Source organism: Plodia interpunctella, chromosome Z (genome assembly GCF_027563975.2).
Source record: "Plodia interpunctella isolate USDA-ARS_2022_Savannah chromosome Z, ilPloInte3.2, whole genome shotgun sequence".
Lineage (NCBI taxonomy): Eukaryota > Metazoa > Arthropoda > Insecta > Lepidoptera > Pyralidae > Plodia > Plodia interpunctella.
This window is the reverse complement of record NC_071324.2, coordinates 5,597,630-5,621,434: the sequence shown is the minus strand read 5'-3', so window position 1 is coordinate 5,621,434 and position 23,805 is coordinate 5,597,630. Positions and strand designations below refer to the sequence as shown.

Here is a 23,805-nt window from a genome sequence, read left to right as displayed (position 1 = left end):
TAGCTACCTACGTATCTAGGTAGGTAGATATATATTTCACATGTAGGTACCTCCTACTACACTGCATTACATAGAAAATAGTCCCAGCCAGTGATTAAAAATCAATTTCGACATAACACGCAATTTAATATCACCATTCAAAATTGTTTTGAAGCAGTTTAAGGTTTGTGAATCTATTTGTACGATTGCCTACTTGTTTCTGTCCGCCTAGGCACGAAATATACATTGTATTGTTCGGGTACTTAGTCTGGGTGAGTCTGGCTGGGTGGTATACATCAATAAAGTGTCGACTTTGACGATGAAACAATGAACAGCCTATCAGATCAGATGGATGGTATGTGCTTCGTGAGAAAGTGTCGCGAATAGGGTAGATAACTAAAAATATGGTCAAGGTATATTGGAAATCAAGACGTGACCATATTTTCTACTTTGATAGTATTGTATAAAACGTATATTCATTCGATACCTATGTGTGCTAAATTCTACCAATTTAGTAATACGAATACCAATGGATGATTTTTCTGCAGATATACTGATTGTGTCGTGATAGAAACCTTCACTTCTAGTCTTATCCTTGGAGTAAATGCAATCATGCTTCCTCTGCTATTCCATCACCGATTTAAAAGATAGAGAAGTGTTTATAATGATTAACAATATCAACAAGAGGTGTTGTAATCTCATATAAATAAAATTATCTCTATGAAGAATTGTATGGGAGTTGAGGTGAGTCCTTTTCATATAATTACCTAGATAGGTATATTTTATTTTCTAATTTTCAATACTTATAATTTTCAATAATTATGAAGCCATAATACCTACCTACTTTAAAGTTTCTTCATCATGTTTCATGTGTCACATCAGTGCGGAATTACTAATATGTTTTTTTAATACTGCCCCACAATTCTTCCTCACAAGGGATTTGAAATATATATTTTTTTATCAGCATTCAATCACAACATAACATGTCTTTTGTGTACTTGTGACATTATTGGGACCAACACTGTTTAACCCATAGATTGCGCTGAGTCGAAGCACAATAGCTGAACTATTGTTTGAGTGGTGTATTTGCACATTAAACAAGTTTCTTTAACCATTTTTTTTCAGCTGTAGTCATTCCGGACAGCTGTAGCATTTGCTAGGAGTTTATGTTAAATATTTTGGCTTTGTATCATAGGTATTGTAAATATAGTATTGTTAAAAAAAATATTGAGAATTCATCAAGGTAGTTTGAAACAAAATAGCTTTATTTAGGTATACATGACACATTACATCACATTCAAGAATTAAGTTTTTGGATTAGCCCAATGTTATATCTTGAAAAACATTGCCATTAGGTAGGTATCAGAGTGTTTGTTTCACAGATGTTCCTGTCAATGTAAGGTTTTTTATTAATCCAACTGATGGTGACAGTTACGAAAGTTTTGAATTCTCTTTTATCTTTGCATGTGACTTATGTAAACAATATTTAAAATAGGTTAAAGACCTACTAAATTACAGACAGGCTTTTGACATTCATCATTCATCGCACATGGTCCATCATAAAATGTTTACTTAAAGATGCTTCAGGCATGTTGCGTGAATGCAACCAGAAAACATGTGAAGATGAGAATGATAACATTTTGCTTCAATTTGTGAAATATTGCTTAGTTAGTCATAGAAAGCATAGTTTGGAGTATGCCTTTCATTATACATACAAATAATCTTATGTAGTTGTAAGATTACATTTTCTACAAAGTAGCCTAAATGACATTGAGGAATGGCTTGCTAAATGGCGAATCACAGGCAGTGTATCCAAATCAGTGCACATAACAATCACACTCAGAAAGGAAGATTGCCCATCTGTCACTTTAAAATATTTTGGACACAGTAAAATATTTTGGACCATAGACTCACTTGGAAAAAACATTCAAACAAAACGAGATGAAGTTAACTTAAAATACAATTGGGCACTTGGATGAAACTCAAAACTATCCATAGATAATAATCTGATCATATACAAAAGCATTAATAAAACCAATTTGGAGTTATGGCATACAACTGTGGGGCTCTGCAAGTGCCTCTAATATCATGATAATCCAACGTGTACAAAACTACATCCTAAAACAAAAATATCAAATGCACCCTGGTTTATTAGAATAGTAGAGGTACATGAAATCATGAATATGCCCATGGTTAAAGATGAAGTAGACTCATGATGCCAGCTATATCAAAAGACTATAGAAGCACCCGAACCAGCTCGCGGTGCAACTCTCTATCCCGGTAAACTTGCGATTATTTGTATGTATGATAAAAAACTTAACTATGCTATATAAAAAGAAGCTCCGTAATCGTCGCGTCGTCTCTGTCTGTCTGAATAAGATAAACTCAAAACTAACGACACTATAAATTATTGTACATAGTTTTAATCTTTATTAATTATTTTACTCCATTAATTACACAATACATGCTATAAAAAAATTTACATCCATAAAATTTTGTTATCTTTTTTCTGAAAATAAAATAGTTTCAATCTTATTTCCGTAGCTTTAAGTAAAAAATACATTTTACTTTTATTGTAATTCATACATGTAACATCTAATTTCTTATTGTGTTGCGATTGCATCCTTACAAATTTGTTGAAAATGTACTGACGTAAGCAGGTTTTCGTAGGCCAAAAGCCAATTAAGTGTCTTGGGATGCTATATGCATGCATGTATGCTACTGTGGTATTTATAAAGATCATCAGATCAATATTACAGATACGATTTGTATGCACATAATTGTTCCTGGAAAAATGCAAATACTAACAGTAAAGCCACAGTAGAGTAACAGTCGCACACTAACAGTTTATTATTGTTTGAATGTATGCATGTGTTCCTGTCATCTGATATAATTAGCCATTAAAATCTAACAAACATATATAATTTCCCAGGGGCAATGGGCAAAAATGATTGTTAGTAATACTAGGGTTTTGTGTATTAATAGGTTTTCGATTCCCTCATAACGCTACCGACCTACATCTTCTTCAGTAACCACACTTATCTATTAGTTAAATAACGCCATCCCTTACAAAAATCTCTATCATCTTTTATTCTTGCGATCAATTGATCGCATACAGACAAACAGACGCAACCTGTCGCGTCTGTTTGTCTGTACTTCTCACTATATAGTAGAAAACAAAGCCGCTTCCCTCTAATCTGTCTGCTCCTATGTAGGCTTAGATCTTCGAAACTACGCAATGGATTTTGATGCGGTAATAAACTTATATAATTTATTAAGTATTATATTGGTACCTATATAATTCTTTTTTTCTTTCGAGGCTTTTGTAAGTTAAAGAAAAACACATATAGAAACAATTATAGTTATTTAATGGAAATAAAAATATTTAAAAACTTAGTTGTTTCTACGTTTGAGTCGGCGGATGATTCACACTTTACCGTGTTTTTTAAATAAATTTTTTAGTGGTCCGCCTGGCTTCGCTCGGGTATGACCATAATAAATTATACGTTTAAACCATCCTTAGGAATAATCTCAAACTCTTTTACATCTCAAAGTTTATTCGCGTTCATTCCGACAGACAGGTCAGGATTATTACCTGACCTGCGTGTGTATTCTTACACATATATAAAATATAAAAAGTAGTATCACATCAGAATTATTTGGTTTTAGTTTAAAACACTATGGCTGTTAAAAAGCATGAGCTGGTACACGACAATCGCACACAGCTGGATCTGACTGCGTTGGCACAGTACCTCGAGCTCATGAATGAACAACATAATTACCTGCCGTCACCCAATGAAATCATCAGATGTTGCCAAGATATAGTCAAATGCTTGGGTATGTACTCTTGTTCCTTACGTCTCGTTTGGCAATCATGATGGAATGGAGACCTTTCAATGTTAACATTTGTTTTATATATCCTATAAATGACATCTGTTTTACAAAGAATTCCTTAAAATTGTAGTGATTTAAAAAATAAATAATTTTGTGTTGTTTTTAGCACGATCTACAAGTAATGAAGAGGAATTGTACGGACTACTTCATACGATTGAGGTTTTCCTTTTGCGTATCGTGACTTCGTACCACAGCAACTACCGTCATGAAATTGTCACGGCTATTCTTGAAAAATTCCACGCCCTTATTTCGGATCCTCGTAAGTATGATCTCATATAAGCTCACAAAAATGTTATATAGTCACTAAAAGAGAATCTAATTTCTTTTTCGCAAAACAGAGAAAAAGAACGAATTTATTTTTCGCTAATCTAGTCGAGTCTATTTCACATTTTTGTGTACACTCATTTAGAAGAGAGACAACGGTGTGCCATTAGGGCGGGTGCGATACGACGTTTTAGTTATGAATGGAATATTGAGATCTGTTATGAAAGTGGTTAAAATCAATGATTTTAAAAAGTTTGTGTACTTTTTGTGTAAATTTTCTTTGGTTTTTATTTGGTGTACAAAGTTAGGTTTTGGGCGTGCATCGTGGCCACAGCTGTGGATCTGCGCCCGTGTTGGTTACATTTTTTAATTGGGGTCATGATTTCTATTACGGTGTAATAAAATTGTTATTGTTTTACTTTCGTAAAATCAGTTAAGTACCTAAGGTACGGCGGATGCTGTATATATTATTATTTTTTTAAATATTTTTTTTTCTAGTTTGTACATATGGACATTAATGTGCGTGGCATACAAGTATACAACCATTAATAATGTGATTTTCAGCAAATTTGAAATACATGAATAAGATAGTTAAACTAAATATCGAGTATATTGTCATTTTTTTAGAATCCGACGCCAGTCCACTGACTTCTATAGTTTTGGTGGTTCTGGACTCGACTGATCAAGAGGCGACGTTGAACGTCGCCCGCTGGCTGGTGCAGCGGGAGAATGGGCCTGCAGGGGCGGGGTTGCGTGCCTCTCTGTCGTGCCTCTACAGGTGGCTGTATGAGTGGCATGGCACACCTACACTTGGTGAATGGGTGATGGCATATATAAAGGCATTAGAGGTTAGCATACGGAAATATTAATATTAATACGGGATAACTCACTTGTCGGCTTGGCCGATATACATTACTGACTGTGAATGTAACTCGTATTAAAATTTGTTTTATCTATTTCTCACTTTTACGTTATAAGTAATGGAATAAGTAGGTTACTGTGATTATGTTTTATGTAACAAAAAAACTTAAATTAATTAATAGTATTAGGATGTTATAAATTAATTGTACTTATTTATAGGAATACGAGCACTTCGACATCCTCATCGAAGTGTCGGTAGACAATTTGACCCCGTTGTACCTTGCCATGGACGAACCCATCGCCCTTCGCCAGTCGGTTGCAGACGTCATCGTCCACATTCTGGCGTCCTTGCGCGAGTCCACGGAGGCACTTGATAAGGTGAGTATTTTTAGTAATTTTGTTTTATGTTCCACTGTAGGGCTAGAGGCACCCCTTAGTTTCTTCCATGTATTCCAGGTCGAATTATCCGCTTTGAACCCTCTTAAATCTTTTGGCTTATTTCTTCCTATCCTCATTGAACCGAAGCCAAGTTATCAACAGAATACGGAAAGAATTTTTTAACCTTACCTTTTGGAAAAGAGAAAAGAAAACTACAGTCTCTGATTCTTAAGAATTTGCTTTGCCTTCCGAGTTATTATCATTATGGTAATACAAAATGTTTAATAACCAGTATTTCAAATCCCTTCCCAAGTGCGATCATTATGAGATATTGTATTCGATGATAGAAACAAATATCGAGTAAAATATTGTGAATGACTTACGTATATTAACTAGCTGGTGCCCGCGACTTCGTTTGCGTCCAGAACAATATTTGGTAAGGGGTCAAAATTATCAGGGATTAAAAAATTTCTTTATATACATTGTATTCGGGTTCTTTCCTTCGGACGCTAATATAAAAAGACCTGAAGAGTTACTCCCTGGAGAAAGCCACATAAAGTCGCAATAAGCGGTATACGCGGAATAAGTACAGTTTCACCGGCACCACTCCCAGTGAGAATCTCGGCTTCAATTACATTTTTATACTTCAACAGGAAATGCTAATCGGGCTGAACAACTTTTTTAAAGGCATCATTTCTTAATTTCCTATAGTTAAGCTAGACCATCCCAGGTCTGCATCAGGTGTTCTAATTGTAAATTTTTATACCTCAACAGAAAATTCTCATTAGACTGTACAACTTTTGTTAGGGCGTCATTTCTATATTTTCTATAGTTAAGCTGGACCATCTGGTGATCTAGGCCTTTAATTTTTATATCTCAGCAGAAAATGCTCATCAGGCTGAACAATTTTTGTTAAGGCGACATTTCTATATTTCCTATATTTTAGCTGGACCATAATTGTTCTTCATCAGGTGTTCCAGTTTAGGAGGATAGGTTTTAAATAGGACCAGAGCTGAGGCTTTTTCGCTTATTCGCATTTACAAATAAGCGGTTACAACGTTGAACTTCGCCCACTTTCGTTAATCATTTTTAGTAGTTTTGTAATTTCTTTAGAAAATTGTCTCCGATATGTTTAAGATTTACTCCTGTGAAACCACAATATAAAACTATTATAGTTAATAACAGAGTTTACGCAAAAATGTCTATAATCAGACGAGTAAGCAGGCATTTTGAGTATACCGCTCTGCCTTCTGCCAGAACCCAATAGAAATAGTAATATATTTACCTGCGTAATTTACTGGTTTACGCAAGTCGAGATTGTAACCCTTCTGCCACATTGGAAACTATCGTTTGAAAACTGCACTTTGAGTTAGCCGCTACTATGTCACGGACAGGAGGGCTGCTTCCATAGTGGGAGCTCCTCTCGCGGTCGAACTTCGTCATACCACACAAGCGCAGCAATTACAATTTCGCGACATGCTACTCTTTTGCTTAACTACTGGGCATACATACAATCAATCTTCAAAAATATGTATATCTATTTAATTTTTTGTAGTATAAACGGTCATACCTAAGTCTGTTATCAAAATATGCACGTTCTTTGTGTACACGTTATTTAAAAAACGATTAACTCTCGTAATATAAATAATTTCAGTGGAATTTAGTATAGACTAGCTGATGCCTGTGACTTCATTCGCGTGGCCGAACAATGTTTGGTAACGAGTCAAAACTATTAAATAAATTTAATTGTACAGACAAATGTAACGATACCTATACATACAGAAGATGCTAATCAGACTGAAAAAGTATATTTTCTATAATTTAGCTGAACTATTATGACTCTTCTTCAGGTGTTCCAGATCTTCGATTTTTATACCTCAACATAAAATGCTCATCAGACTGAAAAACTTTTATTAAAGCGTCATTTTTATATTCCCTATAGTTTAGCTGTACCATCATGGGTCTACATCAGGTGTTCCGGAATTTCGATTTTTATATCTCAACAGAAAAAGCTCATCAGACAGAACAATTTTTGTTAAGTCGTCATTTCTATATTCCCTATAGTTTAGCTGTACCATCATAGGTCTACATCAGGTGTTCCATATCTTCGATTTTTATATCTCAACAGAAAATGCTCATCAGGCTGAATAACTTTTGTTAGGGCGTCATTTCTATATTCCCTATAGTTTAGCTGTATGTACCATCATAGGTCTACATCAGGTATTCCATATCTTCGATTTTTATATATCAACAGAAAATGCTCATCAGGCTGAATAACTTTTGTTAAGGCGTCATTTCAATATTTCCTATAGTTTAGCTGTACCATCATAGTACTCCATCAGGTGTTCCAGTTTTAAAAATCATTAATACCCTATATGTTGGGCTTTATAACTATACAACAAAAAAGCGTGTGCAAACAAACAGACAAACAGACAAACAGATAATAAACAGACAGACATTTTTTAAATTCTTATTCTATTACTGATTCTCTATCGATCTCAATTTTTTTATTTAAATATCTTCATTGTACAGAAACACTTATTTACTGTTTTATTATATGTATATTGATTGATGTGTTGTTGATGCATTTGAGCTTCAAAGGGTTGCTTTTTAATAATATTTCGTTTGCCGAGGACAGAGGTTTCCAATGAAATAAATATAGAGGTAATGTGCATTGGGATGCATAGAACATTGAGCTCCATTTCCAGGAAGCAAAGGGAGGCAGCCGGGGAGTACTGGAAAAGGGGTGAGTGTAGGTGGGAAGGGTTCCTAGGATATTCTATATTTATAACAAGCTATATTGAAAATTCTCTGGTTGCTAGGCAATGTTATTCATGTTCGTTTTATAGTTACTTCCCCCCACGCATTCGCTGAAAAGCGATAGTCCATATTAATTAAAAGTTAAAAGTGTTGGGGATTGATATTTAATATTAGTAGCGCATACAATGTGGGGGGTGGATAATTTAATTATTTTATTGCAAATATTTGGCCAGCCTATAAAGTCAAAGTACCTGTTTATCCAGAAATTAGAGTTTCATTGGTTTTTATCTCGTCATATTTTTTTAACATATTGAAGTTTTTTTTAATTGCATGGTTATTTTAAAAACTATTACCTTTTCAAAATGACCACTGCTGATAAGAAATTCCGAAAGTTCGAACAAATTCATTTAAACAGTGTTAAACTAGTCAAATTAACATAATTATTTTTCATATTTTTAATAGTAAACAAAATTCAAAAAGAATGCAAAAACATGCCTTGATTGATAACAATCAAGGTCGATCACGAGGGTTAACCAAACAAAATATGTTAGAATCGAGCTGATCAGTTCCTCCTGGCAGCACCCGTTCACTTTTGGACCTGTCAAAGGACTAAACACACCTTTGATGTCAGTGACTAGTGTAGATTTTGCGTAGACAAAGTGAGGATCGGAAAATGTACGCGTGTGCAAATGTGAGCACCGGGCGCCGGATTCGGACATGTACCGGGCAGTTGGTCCTAGGTGCCTAACGGGCTAGGACCTGCATCGCGCGGGCACGCCAAAATACTCTTTTACTTGAAGTGGTTAGGTGAATTTTCGTATGAACTCACGGTGCGTACGACAGTTATTTTCAAAGTTTAAAGCAAGTCAAGCCTTTGTGAAAATATAGTCTTATCCTTATATATGCATTGCTAATATGATTGTTTAAAAGTTTGGTACTTTTGTGACTTTGTGTAGACCAGTTTTACAAAAAGCTGTTGGTGGTTGGTACTTGTAAAATACGGTATCCTACTACTATTATAAATGCGAAAGTTGTGTGTACAACGATGTATGTACACACATACATATACACATATGTACACTCATATATCGTTGTACACTAAAAATAATATTATCTAGAATATGATATAGGGTACTTTTCATGCCAACTTGACCACGAGAGCGAAGCCCTGGGGAGCAGCTAGTATGTTAGAAGCAAAACGTATAAGTGTATTCGTGAGTGTGGATATGTTACTGTGTATACTTGAATACTTCCAAACAGATAAAACGATTTAACTCCAATAATGACAGCACAATAAAATCTCAACTTCTCTTGATTCATTACTTTTTCACAGATGTTTCCTTATTGTAGTGTAACAATAAACGATTTAACTCCAATAATAAACGCACAACAAAATCTCAACTTCTGTTGAATTATTTCTTTTTTTCACACGATGTACCTATACTATGATGTACTATGTACTTATTGGTCGTCGTTTATTTCAAACGCACCCTCAAATTTTTTGGACACAGGGCTTGCAGCGCGTTTGCATTTCACTTCTCACTTTACAGTCGATTCGAAGTGAGACCATGACCCAATCACATTCAATTTTGGTTTTCGTTATGTCACAAGGGCAATGTGATTGGTTCACTGAACTACGTTGCGTTTCACTTCGAATCGATTCGATGTTGACATGTAAGTCAAGTGACAAGCAAAGTCTATGTGATTATTCACAAAAACCAGTCCGTCACCTGTACAGTAGCTGGATGCCCTTTGTTTCGTATAAAATTCTTATCTTTTACTAATTACTGTATTACCGTTAAACTAAGACTAAACTAGTTATGCAAAAATATTGCCTTGATTTATGTTTTCGCACTATAATACTTAGTTAAGCTTAACAATAATGAACTCCTATTTTACTCTCAAAATAAAAAAAACCTAACAATAATAACCCAAGTCACAAGTTAAACTTTGTCTTTGTTCAGGTAAAACTTGTCACCACACAAAGTATATATGTATACAAGGTTACTGGTATCAGGCGCATCAGGTATAAATATCCACATCCATAACATCTCCTACGACTCATCATCCTACGACTTTTGTTTAAATGTACCTAAGAAATACAAAAAGAAACCTTTTTTTACTTTTAATAGTTTTAATGTCTTCTATAAATTAACACTATGTTTGATTCCGCTACATAACGCTACTGTACTGTCTCGTGTTGTTTGTTAAGTGTGTTAAGATGTGTAGTGTTAAGATGTGTAGAATCGCAAATTAGATCGAATCACAATAAGTCGTAGAATAAAGTTTGCTTGTTTTGGTTTTAACAAGTAATCCTTAGGAGGGTTTGCGTTTGATACTAGTAACCCTCTATATACGTTATAGAATATTGAATCGTTGAGTTAGTATACCATAACACAGTTTCGAAAATTTTGGGTCTAATTAAATCTGTGTGATATGTATATATTTTGTTATTAAACAAAAATAAAAAAGTGATATTTTATTATCGTGTATCATTTTATGAATGCATTTATTTATACACTTTATTACTTTATTTTATTCACAGACAACTAGCATATTATTTGTTTAAATTGAAATTTGTAAGGATATCGCATTTATCGATAAGCAGGCGATAGTCGAGATTGGCCTGTCTCAATAGGGAACGCAAAGCTCGGCGCAGATGGCGCTACTGGTACAGCTAGGGTTAACAAACATTGCCAATGGAGGCAAAAAGCGCCAACACGTTCTTCGCAATCATGGTGCGAGTTTAAAATAAAAAAAGATGGATTGGATTATTGAATAGGTTTCAGAACACAAACTGTAATATAAGACGAATTTTCTAAATGATTCAAGTCCATTGTAAAACACTATACCTTATAATTCCTTAAAAATATAAACACCAAAACCGTCTATAGGGTTAATTTTTACCTGTGAAACGATACATGTTTGATTTCTTCACGTTTAGCAGCTCTTTATCGCCTTTGAGTACACTTGGACTTCAGTTTTAGACCATTATAAAACTGAAAGAAGATACTTTCTTTGGCTTACGGATAACTGGTCCTGAAAATTATAACACCATTTTATTAAGTTCTGCACTATTTGGTCGACTGTGTGATAAATTGATTAACTTGATTTGGATGAAGTCGTCAGATGTGAAGTGTTCCGAGCATATTTTTGGCCATATACGGCTCGAAAGCGTGGGACGGTTTTCCATAGTTTTCGAAGTTTTTTATTTTTTGGAAAACGATGTTTCACAATATTTCGGCACCCGAATATGCAACACTGTTGTATATATTCAGAAACGAATCCTTACATGATGAAATAAACGTTCTGATCCACTTAATCAAAGGCGGCAAAGCTTTTATTTACCAAACCACACAGTGCTACACTCTGACGGGATAAATCCGCAGTAACACGATAGGAAACTTACTTATTGCGTTTTTAAAATCGAAATCAATATATTTTTGTTGGCCAGATTGCTCCACATGTGGGTCATGTGCTTGTGAACTTGGCGGCAGACAGCGGCCAGTTTAGTAGGCAGCTGCTCCAAAACGTGGTAGACATCCTAACAGCTTCAGTCGACCACCTTCAAAGCGCGCTCAGGGCCGAGGCCCGCGATCTCTTCAAAAACAAATACGCTGATGTGGTAAGTGCTTTGATCTACAGAAATTATTATTTTATGTTATTTCGATAAAATATAGGAACATAAAGCTAAATTTGTAGTTATTATGTAATTGAATATTTGTCTGTCTGTATGCAAAAACTACTGAATGGTATTGCGGAGTGAGAATCTAAATTATAATTTAATTTAATTTAAGCGTAAGTTTCGTTTTAATATAGTGCTTAGAACTGGCGATTCTAACAATAGCATAAGGATGTAATGGGCAAGGGGCAAGTTTATGGGGTTAAGTTAAATTTCACAGTATTGTTACCAAAATATTGAATATGTTGGCACAGATCTTGTGCTTGGAAAGACACATGGCGTCCCGTACCTGCCGATACACCCAGTTGTCGCCGTGGAAGGCGCGCAACCAATGTTTAACATCTATGATGGATTCGCCCACCCCTAAAAACAAAATTGGGCTGCTAAACCTCGGCAACACATGCTACATGAATAGCGTGATACAAGCTCTCCTGGCTACCAGACAGTAAGTGCTATATACTCAACGAATCGAAGCGAAATGCAGTGCGAAAACTACATCGTACATAATTCCCATTATTCACTCAAGCTGGATTAAGAGGAGGGCAGGCGGGGCTTCGGCTCCAACGCCTGACTACCTGCCCCCACACTAGGACTTAATAAAACAAATATAGACAGTTCAGCAAATTTTCATATCGCTTTTTGTAACAGTTTTTCATGTTTTTCCGTTTACCTTAAAATCTCGCACTAAAACACTGTCAAGAAGATGAGAAGACCGCCAATGACAATTGCCTATTGTATTAACAGAATATTGTGGAGACGATATACTCAAAAAATAATATAAGTATTCCGTTCCTTTATTGACACTTCCAAATACTAATTCAACGGTATCCGCATTTATTTATTCAAACTATTTTTTTTTGTATAAGCTTTGCGAATGTTATTTTATATAGTGTGTTTATATTTTTACGAGTCATATTACCTGGCGCCCTTTCTACGATGTAATTTTATGTTTACGCTCTTATTTTGTCGAAATTACGCTCTTATTTTGTCGAAAATATCTTGAACTTGCTGAGCCATATTTGAATTGTTTTAATAATGTCTTTGTAAATAGAGCTCCTTTTTTTTCTTCAAATATTTTGATTTATTTAATTTAGTGTTTTAAATATTTTTGACTTATAGCTACGTGCGATTGTTTTTATTATATAAGGGATTGCTTGTTTCTTACATTTTCACGCGAAAATTCTTGGCTGATTTGGAAGTTTGGTATTAATTTTGGCGCACGAGCAGACTTATACCTGGAACAGTTTATGAAGTAGTTTCCGTCCCGAAACTACGCCGAAACTGTGTTGCAACTTGTTATATAGCTAAGATCTTTATTATGCTCTATAACAAATAGTTGACTTTAGTTTGTTTTCTACCGATCAAACTAAAACGTGCTGTCGTTTTTTCGTGTAATATATTATGACATTATATCTAGATATGCTGCAAGTTTACATTACGTTATCATACTAGTAATGAAATTAGTTCCACAAAGTTCATAAATACAATATGTTCAGATATAGGTAACTTTTGCATCGCATTCGTTCTCATAAAGTTCATAAAAATGATTTCATGCGGACAGACCTTTTGCATCATATTTGCTTCTATTTTATTATGATCTTTGATGCAGACGCGAGTTCGAATAAACTATGTAACTGAGTGCTCAAAGCGAAATATTATGCGAAAACTTGTGTGTTTATCATTTGAAACTCTTTGCGTTCTTCGATATATTTTTTCGTCTATTTACGAGCTGACTAGACAGGTACGTAACATGATTATGGAATTGAAGGGGTAATTTTCCGGTGGTTAACTTAAAGTACTTAAATTGGGCAGTGATTAAGGTAATAAAATGAAAGATATGTTGTAAGTAAGAATTCTCAAAAGATCGTTTTATTAATGGTTGCAAATCACCGATGCCACAGTCTTCTTAATTTATTTTTAAATACTTAATAAGTTATAACGGTCCGCCTGAGATCAAACAGTCCCAGCTTTGAATCCTGCCCATGCTACAATATTAATCTGACAATTTTTTTTACCACCACATGCTTTCTTTTTAGAATAAACTGCTGCTTGCTGGATGGATGCGTAGTGATAATTAAAAATGCGAAAGTTTGCGTATGATTGTTGTCTTAGTATATTTGTTGCACACAACTACTGGATGGATATTCAATGATATAATTTGATATAGGTAATAACCTTTTTGGCTATTTTTTATCTCGAAATTCCCACCAAAGCCAACTGCAACTACAAAGTTGATTTTGAAACGTAGAACGATTTGAATTATTTATTTATTATTATTATATTGATAGTGAATTGTAATGAATTTCTAACGATTATTAATGGAGTTCATTCTCACGCCCGTTTTTGCTGGCCTTGCGAAGTTCCTTATAGAGTGTATTTGACCGAAACTCACCTGCATCTCAGCGAGTAGTTTGCAAAGTCAAATAATGTTATTGTTTTTAAATCCTGCATATCGGATTTTTTAAAGTACTTATCTATCATCCCCGCGGATTCCTGGCGGCATTCATGGTTATTGCGCCTCGAAGGTCTTGAACCACGTAAATATCTAAATCTTGACGATTCAATTGTGATTTTATCCCTCCGCTCATGTTCTGAGTCTGCCTGACTAACCTATTGCTTATATTGGTGCTTGCTATTGTTGAAATACATCCGCGGGTACCACACCCCGCCGCTATCCTACTAATATTAAAAATGCCAAGGTTTGTGAGGGTGTTGATGGTTATGTTACTCTTTCCCGTAAAATGTACTGGACCGATTGCTATGAAATTTGGTACATGGATAGAATATGAAATCGTACAACTCAACACACAATATACATTATTTTTAAATGTCATGTCTTAAAGTTTTAAGGTTTAAATGTTAAGGTTTAAACTTAAATATACCTAATGTACACGTAAATACACGTAATTTTAAATATATTTTAATTAAAGTTTTCCTTTTCTGTTAATTTCTAATGTGATGGTTTCTTCTGAGTCGCCATGTTTGCTTACGTTTCAATTGACTGTGATTCCTAGCGACATTGCCGTCCAGCCTTTGTGCAACTGCGAAGATTCACTTGTAAAGTCAGTAAAATGAACATTTTGAAGTATATTACGACTAGAATTACGATTCTGCAAAAAAATCCTATAAACCAAATTAGCTTATTATATTTATAAATATTAAATAAGTAATTAAGTATTGAACACTAGTCGTTTGTTCACAGGTTCAGTAGCCACGTGATACTGCGAATGAACGGCGCACCATATTGGTCTAAGATGGGCATACTTTTTGCCCAAATGATGCACTGTAGCGGTACAAAGCTCAATCCTCAGGAATTCTTCACCGTTTTCAAGCCACCATTTTTCACTAGTGACCATCAACATGACAGCTCTGAGTTTTTAGGGTAGGTATAGTTTAAAATTTGTGTCGATTGAAAATTGAGTAAGTATGTGCGTTAGACTTCATTTCATCCCAAAAAATGTTAACACCTTCGTAGACACTCGACTACACAAAAGTATTCTATATTTGTGTCTTATATTATAAAGAAAGCCTCATATAAAAGACGAATTGGACCGGTTGACTAGATTATTTTTTTGTCTATAATGCTGCAGTCCCATTATCGCTCGAAGCTTCGCAATAGTTAACGCAATATAAACTTTGTTTCCTACCACGAAATCGGTGGTAACAAACAAAATGGCCGAAGAATTTGCTTTGTAGCCATTCTATCCTAATAATGGAATATCTAAAGTTGGTGTGCTTATTTGTCATTTATTATTTCATGATCATATGTTGTTTTGTGAATTTAGACGAAATTTATTTGACATCGGTTAGTAAAAAATCTGAAATAAAGTATTTTTACAAAACTCTGGCGAGAGCGAAAAAAAAATTTGTCGTCAATGTAAAGTACATACTTTATATACTACAAAGGCCGCTTTACAGCTCAGTTCGGCTTATGGTTCGGGTATACAATAGTCAGGTTACTTATGTCCTCAGACGCGTCTCCTTTTGTCACCTTCACCTAGTCGCGACCTTACTTCTTGACATTTCGAATTGAGACGCCTGTGCAATCTGAATATTACTAGTGTAGCCGCCAATTTAACCCAAGAAGCTTTAATAGCAATAGATCCGTTGGATTAAGTTACGCATTTTATACGAAACGATCAAATTTTTACATAAGGCGTGCGTGCCATAATGTTTAAATATTTCTTTGATTCCAATATATATAAGTATAGTATTGTGACACGGTCCTGCGTAAGCCGCCGCCCCTTACTGTTCAAAGGCATTGTCTTCTCAAAAATTATTCATTGCCTTGAATAACTGAGTTTTAGAAATTTCTTTTTGGCGCTTTTAGTTCTGTTCTTTTTTCACCAGTGACGGTACATGTGGTAATTGAAAAATATGAGTTTTTCATCTTTTTCAATAAATATATATTTAATTACTGACCTTTATTTAATTACAATTAGCTTACAGTTTACTATGGCAGATAATGATAGCTGCCATAGTTAACTGTAATTAAAGGTCAGTAATTGAGAAAAACAAATATTTGCATTGATTTTAATAGAAAGTTGTATTGTTTTAATAGCTTTATTTGTTATTATGCACTATCATTATTGCTATATTAGGAGTGGAGGGGAGTGAAAATAGGGTATTTTTCAGTTTTATCTTGATAAGAACAAATACTTATTCATTGGACCTCCAGCAGGTCTACTGTTAACTTCCGATCAACTTACATCACGAAGGCTTCCAATGAAATTTAGTTAAGAACTAAACAATTTAAGAACTAAAATCTAACTCGATGGTACGAATTTGCGATGTAGATCAGTTTAGGTCGCAAAGTAGATCGCATTAAGAGATGATGGTAAGCCCCTGGGCACTGGGAGGAAACCGAGCGAGCCACGCGAGCAAAACTTTAAACGGGAAAAATATTTATAAATAAACATACTTTTTGAATACAATGAAATTAGAAACATTAAAATTAGAAATCTCAGGCATTCTCCGATAATCAATAGCAATTTACATCGTCAAATATTATAATATGTGTCATCTATACGCATGGAATAATATACTGATGGCAGCAAATACCTATACCTATTTCTTGGGACCGGCGTCGGTACTAGAGGCACTATCAAAAGTTGCGAGTACGAAACGGGCCGAGACGTGAGACATATCGCGAAAATGGCATAGGAGACGGACACGATAATCAAACCTTTGTACCAGAGAAATAAGAATGTCTAAAATTTTAGTAGCTATTGCCTGGCGCACAAGGGGCGATGCTGCGAGCAAAATCTGTTTTAATAAATAGTTTTCTTTGTTCCCGCATCCTACTTTATCCCTTGTCTCTCACAATCACTAAGATGACATTCGGCTGATTTTCATGGCATATATTGCTTTTATATGTCTGATTAGTTAAACTCATACACTTTCAAAATCTTACTGGTGCTTTAAATTAGATATAGACAGAGGAAATTATGGACAACGAAATATATTTAATTTCGCCTATAAAAGAAAAACGCCTGATAGAAATGCACGGGAAGAAATGGGACAGAGCGCTAGTATACGTTATCCCTCATCGTTTTCCCTGTTTTACAACGCTTGGGCGCTTTGTTTGAGATGGACCGTGAAGTTACATGGAAATGTTTTACACATTTGGCAACGCTAGCGTGTTTTCAGGCATCTTTGTACTTGTTGCAGTTACTTGTTCGAGTTGTTGCAATCGTACGAGCACCAATCCGATCGCAACTTCGACTACTCCCGGCCGGCGGTACTCACAGGGCGAACGCGCGCAATAGCCGCGCCATCTACCTCCAGGTACTTACTGCCAAATATTACCTATACATAGAACAAAGACTTTATGTACATACGTTATTATTATTATTCTGGCTACACACTATCGCCAAACTCGGATAGATGCTGACGAGTGTGAATGAACATTACGTAGCTTGTGTGTGAGCTTTTATTTGCCATTTTGATTAACCAGCAATGTATGCTGAATCCGCCAATGTTCGGCGAAATGTTTGCCCATAGTATATAGCCGGCACGAGTATAACCGTAAATTAGTACTTTTCTTCGCGGCCCTCGTACCTCGGCGACATGTATGTGTGAAATTTAGTTGTCTTTGCGATCGCTCACCGTAACAGCATTTTAAAGTTTTACAGAAGATTTTGTACACCGTGTTCTTGAAGATTTTATCATACCGTTTCCGTGAGAAGTTTTATGTTGGTAGCCTGGGCTTTCCGGGTGCGTTTTGCAATGGTGTGTTCTATTACAGACAGGGATTTCTCTAATATCGCACGCAATGTACTCTTGTAATTGGAGAGTATACTGTATGTCAGTATACTCTCACAGAGACAGACTGAAATAAAATACATACATTTGCTCTTAATAAGTAAGGAAGGGCAATAAACATACGAGTACAGACAACGTAGGTTGCTCTGGTATGTACAATTTTAGTATGAGCACATTACATGTGAGTGCAGACAAATCCTCTCGCTTTGTAATCATCATGCTTCATAGTATTAAAGTCTAGTTTCCTAGATTTCTGTGTCTGTTCTGGTGGATAACGGCCACCAAATACCTACAGTTGTTGTAATATGTTGTTCGGCAAATAACCAAACATTTTTTGCTTTGATTGAAGATGTTAAAGATGTTATAAACTTATTTTTTTGGGTGAAATAAAAATAAAAATAATTTACCTACCTAATTGATTTAACTACCTATGTGGAGTAATTTACCTTTTTTAATGTTTGTTATTTTATCTTAATATTACATTTAATTTTCTACTTGTATCTTCCCTAATAAATAAATTCGTAATACGTTCAATTTTAAGTACTTTACTTCCTTGCTTCATTGAATCACGCGGGCGCAGTCGCGAACAATAGCTAGTTCTTCTAATATTAATTTAAAAAATCAGGATACTTTACCTATCTACCATGTAAATATAAAGGACATATTTTGCTTTAGAAATATGCGAGCAAACTTGGTGTCTGTACTGATATACAATGTGGCAAACGCTTCCCGGGCGAAAGTGAAACACTTAATTCCTTATTGAAACTTATTAAAATAAAATAATTATTGTTTAACAGCGATTATAATCCCGGAGAGTCGGCATCCAGCAGGCGGTCTGTGTCGCCACGCCCTGGGAACAGTGTAGCTGGTGAGCAATAATCTTCGCACAGAAATTGGCTATTTTCCAACAAGACTTTTTTTTGTAATGTAAAAACAATAATTTTATGAAATTTGTGTGTGTACATGTCATAATTTTACGAGTAGACACTTCTATTTAAGTGAGATAAGAATCACGCATTTTTAAATTTATTTATTACTCCTCGTTTTGCGCCATTGCAGCGCCGAATGCTACATGCCAGAGAGGTGCTTTGTTTTTTACCCAATCAAATAGCTAATTTCCATTAAGATGACTAACTAAATAAGAGAAAGTCGAATTTTATATTCACGTAGACTTTGATTTACGTTCAGGATCAAGCTCGGGCGCGAAACGATCGTTGCATAATGAAGCTATCGCTCCACCCAAGAAGCGCCTTCGGTACGCACAGTCATGGCAGGATTCCGTCTCCTCGAACCCCCTGCGTCGCGACTCTTACATCGACAATATGTTCGCTGGTGTCCTGCTCACACGTATCGAGTGCACCGAGTGCCACTCGTCGTCTCTTTCTCGCGACGTGTTCCGCGACCTGCAGCTCGCGTTTCCGGAGAAACCCGATGGCTGCCAGCACAATGTCCAGAATCTACTCGAGTTCTACTGCTCCAAAGAACGACTGTCTGGAGACAACCAATACAAGTGCCACGACTGCGGAGAGCTGCGCGACGCGGAGCGCAGTGTTGTTATCGAAACCACACCCAAGTATCTCATCCTCGTTCTCAAATATTTCAAGTAAGTTTTCTTTTATATTGCGTTTTTATGATCTTGGTTTGCTTTACATTGAACGGTATTTTTAAGTAGACGTGTTTACCTCTCTCTCACGTATTTGTTTTAGTTAACAATAACCATACCAACCTACCTGTTTGGTTCCAACAGTAGAATTTCAAACACGTCTTCGCAGAGCAGTGATGGGCATTCTGAGTTGAGAGCCGAGGCTGATAAATGACGGGCTGTAACGTTTTTGTAAAATTAATACATGACTTTTATATATTTTCCATAATTCTAGATTTGATCCGAAAATGCACGTGCAAACTAAACTGATGCACTCGATCTACCACAACCACACGGTGACCCTGCCCACCGTCCGCTCGCAGGCCGAGCACTCGACCTACTCGCTTTACGCCGCGGTCATCCACACGGGCACCACCATCGACTCCGGCCACTATTACACACTAGCCAAAGACTTCAGGGATGAGTGGCACCTCTACAACGATGACATCGTGACGGTGAGTGAAGAGACACATCTCAACCATTTGCAAAATGCCAGCACCCCTTACATCCTCTTCTACAGGCGCACAGATATTGACGAGGGCAAGGTCCTGTCCCTACAGGAGATGCCGCAGAAGGTCCAGGATCTTGTCTTGCGTGAGAACGACAGCTATGTGGAACAACAAGTCCGGGTCTCGCACCAGTGACAGTTAAGGTCGGATGCCCGACGGTACGGGTTTATAAATGTCGTTTAACTTCAATGTATCGAGCATTAAACAGTTACAGTATACATAATTTAACGTACATGATTTAAACGATTTTCTTGGCATAATGCTTATCCATCCCCGGCTTAACCTCGGCCATATTTCTTTACTGGCCTGAAAATCAATACTTGTAACCTGTACTTGTACTTGTAACCAATAACGTTCAGCCTAAACAATATCTGTTGCATTGAACCGTACCGTTGCCAGGTAATGGTGGTTCAAAATTTCAATACAGCACGCATTCATGAGGTGATTATTTCTAGGCTAAAACTATAATATTATCAATGTACTGAATCCAGTGTTTCAGAAGAATTTAGCAAACACCTAGCATCGTAAGTCTCGTATTTAATCGATAGATCTTTTTGTCATGCATTGTTGTAATTATGTTAGTGATTATTCGATGGAACCTTCTTTGCCACAAATCGACTTACTCAAAGTCCCGTAACTATTTATCTCCTTTTGTATGACATTTTGTGCAATAAAAGGGTTTTGTATAGTATTATATTCTTGTTTAGTGTGTATTTTCACTATTATAATTAAGTTAAATTTTAATTTACTATGACTTTTCATAATTGTAATTATGTAGTTAGCAATTTATATTCAATAGACTGTTTTTTACATGAATTGACTTCCTTACAGTCCCATGTTCTTCGATTCTGTGTACATTTGTATGTATTTTCATTATTAGAAATGAAGTTAGTGATAGACAATAGACTGTTTTGTTTGCCACTAATTGAATTTGATATAATAATATTTAGGTGGATATATTTCATGCGTATTTAATCATAATAAATATGTCGTGGCCACATCGTGATATGGCTGGGATATCGTCATGTTGATGATATGCTCTATCAAGATCTGGCTGACTATAACGATAATAAAGCAACAACGTTTATGTCGATAATCCCAGCTGAGCCAATGTTACAATTGTATACTTTTATTTTTACTACTTATACGTCCTTAACTGGGTTCCAGGAACTGGGCATCGCTCCCAAGGGAAGTTTATTAAGATAATTTTGACCATTCAATTATCAATTCAGGCCACGACATAGATGTATTAACATTACTTATTCTGTAATTTAATAAATGTCGTATATTCAAAATCATAATAAGTGGTTGTTGATTAATGGTGTCAAAAATATTAAATATATGTCTTACTAGTTTACATACAGGCGTTCTCATTAGTGTTTACATGTCTAATATTGTGATCGCAACGCTGCGCCTAGACCTATGTTTGTCGTGAAGTTGCGATGTGTGGTGCTAAGATTTCTTGGACGATGATTTATTGCTATTTCGAAAGGCCGCGTGACGGTTTGCAGTGTCTTGACAGGCTTCGTAGAAGTGTTGGCGCAGCATAATAATTGTTGGTTATATATCAACCTGTTCTTTCAACCATAATAAAAACTAGATGTGTAATTGGGATTATTCTGAATAATTAATACGATCTTATTATATTCTCCCGTTCTCATAAATATGGACTGGGATATTGTGAATCCCACTAGTTTGTAATTTGTCGTAGGTTAGGATCGTTAGTCTGTATTCTTTCTTACCGTTAGTTTACCATTTCGCTAATTTAATAAACAGGCAGTCTTACCATACAAAGTTAAAAAATATAATTATTAATTAATTACAACAAAATATGAACTAAGTAACTTCCACCGTGTGAGTGAATCCGGACTGGGTCGGTATTAGTATAATTTTATTATGTTCTATATTGTAAATAAAAATGAATTTGTCTCATAGAGACTGGTTTCTGTAAACTTTCATTGGAAAATTACAAAAGTAAAACATTAATTTTATTAGATGAAGACAATATTGTGCAGAAGGATTAAATCAGCGTGCTAGTATTTTGCCATGAAAAATTACAGAAACACTTCTAATTCATTTGTAAATGTTATTATAAATAGTAGTAAGGTGTGAAGTGATGAATGTGGGTGGTTCAAAACTGTCCTCATCATTAAGTTTGTTAAGTTTATTCACGTTTATGATATTATTTTATTTTCATCTTACAGGATATTTTGATCAAGATATTGGAAAGCTTTTTATATATCTGTGGAGAATTTTACATTGTTTCCAACTTAGTATTTAAATATATCCTTTGAAAAAAGATCCCAAATCTCCGACGTAGTTTAATCTCTATATTCTGCTAAAATATATGTTCGATCAGATTACGTCTTCCTAACCAATAGTATTAGTAATTCCAGAGAAATACATTTTAAAAGGAAGAAGAATAACCATATGAAGATAAAACTTTCCATTTCTTGATAAGTTTTAGTTAATTTGTTGTAACATAATATCTTTACCCATGGTGCAGCAAACGCAACGCGCAATACGCTCCGCTGGCTAGATATTGGTAGATTTTATTTTATCACCTCGCACTTCATCGCTGTATTAATTGTTGATATATATTAAAAAAGCGGCCATTATTGATACGCGTGATACGACTGAGGTTGTTAGGAATGTAAAAAACGTAAAAAGAAAAGTGTACTGATGTATTTTTGATATTTTTACTTTATTATTAAATTTAATATGTATAATATTGGTTATTATGCTATATGCGTTTATTAATATCAAATTAATACAATACCAACTACTAAATACGATTTCGTTTATATGTTTAGTATGTTTATGTATGTTTTTGTGTGTTTATTGTATGATTGTATAGTGTATAACGAAATTATCAGAAATGGAATTGCTGCTAAATTGAACAAACGTTTAATTAAACGTTTGTTCAATTATTATAATTATATAGATAATTCTTTGAAATTCTTATTATCTATTCCTTTTCAATTTGGCGTATTGCCAGTGAAATTAATGTTTTAATTGAATAAAATAACATAAGTATCGGAAATTCTTAAGTAATTACACAAACTGAAAGATGAAACGATACTAACTGAAGTGGCGGTCCGCCTCTGTTCCTACTGCAGGCTCCTGTGATTCGTTTGCCTCTGATCCAGGAACAGGGACAAGTAAGACGAAACTATCTTTTCACTGTGGAGCGTTGTATATTATTTTATATTGTGTATTATTTGCTCAGACTAAACATAGTATTACACTATCATCTTTGGGTGTGTCTATTCTATATATTATTATTGTTTATTTATTAATGTAATCAGATTGATCTATGTATTTAATATGTGAGTTATGCAATGAGGATACTCATTGATTTATGTTATGTTATTTTCTGTAAATATCAAATTTCGCATTTAACTATAAGGTTTAGATATTCAGTCACGGTTACTTATAACTTGTAGTGGTATATCGATGTTCGGGGCCTAGTTATGCTCCAGTGAATGTATCACTTTCAAAGATGTGAAATCAAAATTTGGTTTCGATAAATAAATCTTAATAATCATGAAAATCTTTCATTTAACACGCCT

At 35.1% G+C, this 23,805-nt stretch overlaps 1 protein-coding gene across 4 annotated transcripts; it reads left to right on the top strand.

The window, feature by feature from the left end:
• Positions 1–23,786, top strand: DUBAI (Deubiquitinating apoptotic inhibitor). 4 transcript variants are annotated; one of them, XM_053767821.1, is made up of 13 exons: positions 1–19; positions 528–723; positions 3,649–3,816; positions 3,980–4,132; positions 4,765–4,985; positions 5,218–5,376; positions 11,591–11,761; positions 12,073–12,263; positions 15,021–15,200; positions 17,489–17,605; positions 18,880–18,950; positions 19,271–19,685; positions 19,960–23,786. In XM_053767821.1, exons 3-13 carry the CDS (start codon positions 3,660–3,662, stop codon positions 20,366–20,368), a joined length of 2,244 nt encoding a protein of 747 aa, XP_053623796.1. In that variant the 5' UTR covers positions 1–19; positions 528–723; positions 3,649–3,659; the 3' UTR covers positions 20,369–23,786. The 4 variants fall into 4 exon arrangements, with proteins under 4 accessions (XP_053623796.1, XP_053623797.1, XP_053623793.1 ...); XM_053767822.1 differs by lacking the exon at positions 1–19 and adding an exon at positions 26–163 and having other exon boundaries at positions 567–723; XM_053767818.1 differs by lacking the exon at positions 1–19 and adding an exon at positions 26–163.
• The last annotated feature ends 19 nt before the right edge of the window (positions 23,787–23,805 follow it).